The sequence below is a fragment of the Humulus lupulus genome, chromosome 3 (genome assembly GCF_963169125.1).
Source record: "Humulus lupulus chromosome 3, drHumLupu1.1, whole genome shotgun sequence".
NCBI classification, from domain to species: domain Eukaryota; kingdom Viridiplantae; phylum Streptophyta; class Magnoliopsida; order Rosales; family Cannabaceae; genus Humulus; species Humulus lupulus.
The window spans coordinates 18,558,594-18,566,887 of NC_084795.1; the positions used below are offsets into that span (position 1 = coordinate 18,558,594).

At 32.0% G+C, this 8,294-nt stretch overlaps 1 protein-coding gene across 1 annotated transcript; it reads right to left on the minus strand.

The window, feature by feature from the left end:
- Positions 1-1,039: 1,039 nt before the first annotated feature.
- LOC133823715 (putative multidrug resistance protein) lies at positions 1,040-5,498 on the minus strand. Its single transcript, XM_062256561.1, has 7 exons — positions 5,313-5,498; positions 5,137-5,191; positions 4,860-5,044; positions 4,303-4,760; positions 3,563-4,103; positions 1,512-3,469; positions 1,040-1,412 (listed from the first exon to the last, which is right to left on the minus strand). The coding sequence occupies exons 1-7, from the start codon at positions 5,496-5,498 to the stop codon at positions 1,040-1,042; spliced, it is 3,756 nt and encodes a 1,251-aa protein (XP_062112545.1).
- Between the last annotated feature and the right edge of the window lie 2,796 nt (positions 5,499-8,294).

The following is an 8,294-nucleotide window of genomic DNA, read 5'->3' on the forward strand; positions in this document are numbered from 1 at the left end:
GCAAAAATTAGCTCTAAGAATGTTGATACATATTCTTAAAATTTGTCATTATACTAATATATATGTATGTATTTGCTTACTAGAATTGTCGAATCTCGCTACATTAACACAACATCAGTGTTAATGCGCAAATTGTTTAAAAAAAATGAATGATATGCAATATAAAAGACACATTTACAATAGTTGCTATAGTTCACGAGAGATTTTTGCCACGAAAAAAAATTCAGGGGACAAAACTCTACAAAAATCATATTTGACGGGAAAAATTTCCAATTGACCAAATAATAAAATAAAAGTAAAAAAAAATGTAAGTTCAAGTTTAACATTCAAAAGCCTTTTTTTATTTTTAAATTCTACTTTATTTTATAAAAAATAACTTTTTCGACATATTTTATATCTACTCGACATGGTGATGAGAATGTCTGTGTGTAGGAAAAATTATTATAACAAGATTTATATTAAAGAAACTATTAAACAAAATAACATTAAAAAAAATTATATGAAAGGAGATAAGACAAAACAAAAAGATAAAGTGTAAGTTTCAGCGGGAGATCTATTCATTTGTTTGTAATAGTGAGGGAGAAAGCGCAAATATATATAAATATATATATATATTTATATTTCAAGAAATTAAAAGTGCATATCAATATATTTCAACTAAGTTGATATCTACTTTAAATTTATCTAAATGTAACTCTTTAAGTTTTATGAAAATAATTTTTTTCTTTTTTTTTAAAAAAAAAGTCCTCCAAAAACAGAGAATAACAGGTTTGAGCTGGCCAGAGAGTATAATTGAGAGTTTGTTTGCTGGCTATAATTATATAATGACAAACTGTTATTGTTAAAATGTTAGCCTTGCGATTCTTGGTTAATAGAAATATTATTTATCAATCATTCATTGACAAAATAACTCTTAACAAAATTGCATTATATTGTAAGTGTATTGAACTTACAAGCTAAAGATACATTCATTATATCATTTTTCTTTTCGGATTTTTATAATATTATTAACTCACACTTCCATTCCATGGCCTCATCATCAGTTTTGTGAGTGAAGATTTTGTAGCTGTACAAGAGAGTAGTAGGCACCATGATGCCCAATAGCAAGCAAATTAGTATGTGATCCTTGTTCTGCAACTTTCCCATTCTTTATTACTGCTATGGTGTCTGCCTTTTGTATGGTGGACAAACGATGAGCCACAACCACACATGTTCTCCCAACCATCATCTTCTCCAATGCTTCTTGGACTAAATTCTCCGATGCGCTGTCAAGAGCACTCGTTGCCTCGTCCAAGAGAAGAATTTTCGGGTTTTTCAGTATTGCTCTTGCGAGAGCTATCCTTTGCTTCTGTCCTCCTGAGAGCTGAACTCCTCTTTCTCCACAATATGTGTCATAGCCATCTTTCATTGAGCTGCATATTTTAACAATTCATTCATTTTGTCACTAAAAAATTTAATTTAATAGTTTAGTGTTATAGTTTCAAGTCATAACAAAAGAGAAACTCCCATACCTTATAAATTCATGAGCATTGGCAAGTTTTGCAGCTTTCCTCAGTTCAACTTCTGAAGCATCTTCTTCACCATATCGAATGTTCTCACGGATGCTACCTCCAAAGAGAGTAGGTTCTTGGCTCACCAAAGCAATTTGTGACCTCAACTTCCTCAAATTATAGTTTTTAACATCTTGTTCATCTATCAAGACTGATCCTTTTAGTGGGTCATAAAATCTTTCAATTAGTCCAATTACAGTAGATTTTCCTGATCCACTTTGTCCCACTAGAGCCACTGTTCTTCCAGCTTCTATCTTGAGAGTTAGGCCCTTGAAAATCATCTGGTCAGGCCTAACTGGATAAGAGAAAAATATGTTCTTTAACTCTATTTTTCCTTTGATGGTATTCTTAACTGCTTTGGGGTTTTCAGGCTCAATCTCACTTTTCCTGTCTAAGATTGCAAATATTGATTTGATGGCACTTGCACCTCTGGCTAAATCAGAGGTCATGCTTCCTGCATCTGCAATGTTTTTACCTGTGCTAATTAAGAGGAAAAAAGCTTGGAACAAATGCTTTGAGGTCACTTGTCCATTATTGATGAGTCTTCCACCATACCAAAATGTTAAAGATATAGCAGCAGTTGTCAAAAACTGAGAAGTGAACAACCCAATACCAGAAAACCATGATTGTTTGATGTTCTCCTTTTTAGGACCTTCCATTGAAAGCCCAAAGAGGTCTAGTACTCTATTTTGAGAGGAAAAGGCTGTTATAGTCCTATGGTTGATGGCAGCTTCACTTGCCAATTGACTGCCTTTGCTCTGTGCTTTTTGGGCCTTTCTAGACATACTTTTCATTAGAACACTCTTTGAATAGAAGCTCCCAATAAGTAAAGGCTGCATGGCAATCATTACAATGGCCACCCTCCATGTGATTATTAATCCAATGATAAAAGCTAAAGAGGCACTGAAGGAAACCTGAACCAGCAATGATATGCGATCTGAAATGAGGGAACGCACCATGCTTGCTTCATTGGATAGTCGAGCACAGATAGCTGCACTTGTGTTGTCATCTTGATCAAACCAACCTACCTCAAAGGTGAGCATTTTCCCGAGCATTTTTTCACGCACTCTTTTCGTTAAACGCTCTCCCATGACTGCAAAGTTGTAATGCTGAAGAAGATTTGTAATGAAACTTAAACCAGTTAGGATTAAGAATATATAGCAATACATTTTCATTTGTGATTTGATCTGAGAGCTGTCTTTTAGAAAGTAAACTGAAACAACAGTTCCCAAGCAATAGGCATGAATTGGCTGAATAGCTCCAAATCCAGCAGCCCCAAAACACCCAAGTATTGCTTGCTTCCACTCAGGTGCATTCATTTGCAATAAACGCCACTGGGATGGAGAAGAATATGGATCATTTTGTGAGCTTTTATTGTGATCGTCATCATATTGGCTCATTTGGAAAGAACTAGTGACACTCATTGAAAATATTGGACTGAATGGAGTGGCTGCAGGGCTATTTTGCCAGCTTGATCTAACATCTACTGGTGACAAGGGGCTATAGAAACTCCTCATATTGTGTTGTTTTCTACCTTCTGTTGGATGATAAAAACTATTGGAAGTGTCATCGTTTTGCATCGATGATTGTTGTAATTCGACCATTTTGCTATATGCACCTCCTGTTCCATTTTTTCTCTGAATCAGCTCATCATGAGAACCTATTTCAACCACTCTACCAGATTGAAGAACTACTATCATGTCAGCATTTCGAATTGTGGAAAGCCGATGAGCAACGACAATTGTTGTCCTTCCTTGTGAAGCCTTGTCCAACGCTTCTTGCACAACTCTTTCAGATTGAGCATCCAAAGCACTTGTAGCTTCATCTAGTAGAAGTATTCTTGGATTCCTTATTAAGGCTCTTGCTATAGCAATCCTTTGCTTTTGCCCTCCAGACAATTGAACTCCAAATTGTCCAACCTGACACAAAGATGGTAATTTTGTTACTAGTCAAATTTAGCAATCAAATAATGACATGCATATTTCTCAAAGGGATATAGATTTATTTCTTACTTGAGTATCATATCTTTCAGGTAGTTTAACAATGAATTCATGCGCATTTGCAGCCTTAGCTGCATTTATAACATCTTCCATTGAAGCTCCTTCCTTGCCAAACAAAATATTTTCTTTTATGGATGTTGCAAAAAGGACTGGTTCTTGATTGACCAACCCCATTTGGGATCTCAACCATTTTATCTCGAGTGTCTTTAGTTTATTCCCATCAAGAAGAATGTGTCCTCTAACTGGATCATAGAATCTTTCAAGCAAAGAAATGATAGTAGACTTGCCAGAACCACTGCCTCCAACAAGACCAACCATCTTACCAGATTTCACCTTGAGATTAAATCTTTGTAGAATTGGAGTATCAGGCCTTGATGGATAACTGAAGTCAACATCTCTAAACTCAATATTTCCGTTTACATTTTTCAGAACTTTCCCCTTTTCATTTTGACTGTCAATGAGAGGAACCCTCTCAATCATCACAAATATTCGGTTGGCTGCAATCAATGCCTCTGAGATGAAAGATAGGTTTGGAAGCGCAAGCATTACAGACCTGAAAAGAAAACCATAAAGAGTTACTTTGTCACCAAAAAAATCAACAAAACTAAAAAAGAAAGAGCTATATTAAAGTATTAATTGAGAACTCATCGTTCATATTTTATAACAAAGTAGTTTAAGAAAGTAAGCATAATTGACTAAGGCGTGTAATTCTGTCAATGCAAGGCATAACATGAGGAAAAGAAGTAACTTACACTCCTCCCAAAATTACACAGACCCCAGAGATGAAAACATAGCCACCTTTTTCTCCTCTCTCAGCAACAAGCAAGCTTCCAACCCAAGCTTGAAAAGACCAAGCAGCATAAATCATTCCCATACTCCCCATCAGTATTCCCTTCATTAAACCTTGCTTTATGCCAAGCTCAGAACATTTTTCAAGTGCTTTGCTGAACTTAGTTATAGTATGATTCTCCCCAACATATGAATAAACAATGCGAATCGATGAGATTGCTTGTTCTGCAATGCCACCAGCATTTCCATAAGCATCCTTTATCTTGGCCCCCAACTCTTTCAGTACCTTGCCAAATACAACTCCTGGAATGACAAACATGAGACAGAATGGAAAAACTGCCACTGAAAGCCTCCAAGAGAGCATAAAAGCAATTGGGAAACAGAACATAAATGATGACAGATGTGCAAGAAAATTTGGAATCTGTTGGAAGAAAACAGAGAAAATATAGGAGTCAGAAGAAGAGGAAGAAAAAGACTAATATATAGTTTTAAGTCAGAATGAAAATGTTAAAAAAAAAACCTTTTCTGCCATGGTGTCCTGGATTAGATGAGCATCAGAAGAGACCGATGAAATAACTTGGAAGGTATGAGAAGATGTCGATTGAGTGTCGAAGAAGGCAACTTCTTGCCTTAGTACTGATCTTAAGTACTCCATTCTCATCCTAGACGTTTGTCTCTCAGCTGTTCTTGTCCAACAAACTCCTTCTGCAAACATGCACATCAAAAACCATAGAATGACTTTGGTGGCGTGGCATTATTTTAAAAGAACTACAGCCAAAAAAAGAAGTTTCAGTTACCAATGAAAGCAGATACTCCAACCCCAATGGCTACATAGAGCATTCTAAGTGAGTACTGCAAGAAGAAACATATTTCAAAAAACAAAAATTGTGGCACACAAACATGAGACACTGAAAAAGAAAGATGGAAATTGTAGCTATCTATTATATATATAAATCTCCATATATATACATACCTTGTCTACAACATTATTGGAGAAAGAAGTGTCAGCCACTCCAAAATCATTGATCAAACGACTAAGAACCAGCATGGTGAGTGGAGTCATCAGCCCATCTCCAATGCTACCGAATGTCCCAAACACCATCAGCCACTTGTCTGTGCCATCGGCATACCTAAACAGACCACCACCTTTCTTCCCCATATAAGATAATTAGTAACTACTAACTACTCAATGCAATACAATAAAATCTCAAAACCAGCTTTGCTAGTTTCATAAAACTTGCCTCATCATCTCACAGCTATTCCTAGGATAGAAAGATCCCATTGCATTGCACATAATGATTTTTAAAGTGACTAAGACACTTGGGTAACTTCAATGATTTGTTAAAAAAATTGAGATTTGTTATTGCTTTTTAATGCCAAATGGATTGATTTAATTATCTCACTGTTTTTGGAAACAGCCGGCATTTGTTTGTTTGTAAGGATTCCTATCAAAAGCAATTTTCAAAACTTCCAACAAGGACTTTTTAAAGACAAAAACATCTATTTTGGAGTTTCTTCACGGCCACGTTATATTACATACAAGTTAAATTTTATTTTTTATTTTTTTTGGGTGGGGGGGTCTTTATAAAATTGCTTCATTACTCAGTCTTGCATGTAATCCATAAGCTTGATTTACATACAAGAATCTATGCAGACCCAGTTAATCTAGTAGGAAAATATTCCCGTAACACTATTTTTGGATATGTGTCTTTGGTTTTTGGGCTAGTAAAAATTGAAAAGTACAAATATTCGGTTTCCAAAATAAGATAAATACATGAATAAATGAAAAGAAAAAGCCTTAAAATGTTTTTTGAGTAGAAAAGTGCCAATGATAGCATTAAGAATATGAATAATTAATACCTGCTGTCTGTTTCTTGTCCATTACGAGGACATGAGATACCTAAGTAACATCAATATTGTTATTCTCCACCCAACTCAAGTAATGCAGTTTATGTTATATGTATTAGAATAACATAACAAAGAGGAGGAAGTGTTGGCGGCCACTATTCATTGCATTAGAATTTATAGGTTATGACACTTGAAAACAATACAAAATTAGTAGGATTGAGTTTAGGCTAAATAAGTACAGGTTAAATTTGGTTAAATACGAATAGACACGATTAAATTTTAGATTAAAATCAAGTAAAACTTGCTAAATCCGAAATTGACTTGTTTAGGCACAAATTATGACATATGTAATCTATATATTTATATAAAGGAGAGCTTCAAATAAGTAATGTTGTACTCTAAAATTGCTCTAAATCATTCTATTTATTTTCTCATTTTTTTATTCTTCTTTTACAAATTTATGATAAAAAAAATAAAAATATCTAATTAATTTAAAGAAAATATATAAAAACATTATTAAATTGCATTTTAAATTTACGATAAAAAATAAAAAATATCTAATTAATTTTTAAAAAATATATATATAAAAACATAATTAAATTGCATTTTTTATTCTTCTTTTAAAATTAATAATTAAAGGAAAAAAACCAAAATACATAAAAAAAAAATTCTTAAAAATAAATTAAAAAAAATCGAATATAATTTTTTTTTAAAAAAAGTATTTATAATTATTAATTAATAATCAAAGAAAAAGTCAAATATATTATTTTATAAGATAACATCTATTTTAAATTTGAATATGACTATTGAAAATTATTATAGGTCCAAGGAAGTGATGTAACACTCTAAAATTGCTATAAATCACTCTATCTATTTTCTCATTTTTTCACATTTTTTATTCTTCTTTTAAAAATTTATGATAAAAAATAAAAATCTATTTCTATATATTTATATAAAGGATAGCTCCAAGAATGTAATGTGGCACTTTAAAATTACTTCAAAGTATTCTTTATATTTTCTCATTTTTTTCACATTTTTTAATTATTATTTTTAAAATTTATGATTATTAGTTAATAATTAAAAGAAAAAAATTAAAATATCTAATTTAAAGAAAAACGTAAAAAAATTAATATGAATTTACTTATATATAATTTAATTTATTTTAAATCTTTCTATAACTATGTATTTTGAATTCAAATTCACAAATCAACCGCATATACCTACATATAACAAGTTGTGTGATGCTAAAAAAATAATTTATATGAATTTATTTATATATATGATATTAATTTATTTTAAATCTTTCTATAACTATATATTTTGAATTCAAATTCACTTTTTTTATTTTTTTATAACCGTATAATTACAACAAGTTTATGATGCTAAAAAAAGATACAAGTTACATAAATTTGCTAATCTCTTTCTCTCTTTAGATCGATAAAGAAAAACTATGTGTATATATTCATGATCACCACTTCTATTGTTGTTTCAAGGAAATGTTCATAAACAAGGTACTTTGAAGGCCAGTTATGTATATTCATTGAGTGTGATTGTGTATTCCATTGTTGTTTCTACATTTTGGAACAATGTCCTCACAACTTTTTATTGTTGTTTCATTGTGATTGTTTTGATGATAGAAGATACAAGTATATATAAATATATTTATATATTATCAATAACATTTGAGACTAAAGATCAACGAGATTCACAAGTACTCTCTTCATAAATTCAGCAGAATTAAACAAGGTTCTAGCTCAGCTAGCACTTTACAGAGGTGAAGAAAAAGGCTTTGCAGATAATTCTCTGTTTAGAGTTGAAGTGGAGAGAAACAATAGTATATAAGAGAGTGTTTTTTAAGTGTTTATCTTGTAGATATGATGCAAATAATATATAATGTGAAATATGTATGTCTCTTAATAAGACAAAAAGAGAATTAGAAATTGTTGTATTGCAATGATGAAAAGAAACAAAGCATATCTCAACAAACTTTTATTGATTTTTTGCTTCATTCATGTAGTATTTGATAACTATTGTTATGAGAATAAGTTTTACACGCTCATCTTTATTGTTGGGTGAGATTATATTTCTTATCGTCGAATGTTATGAG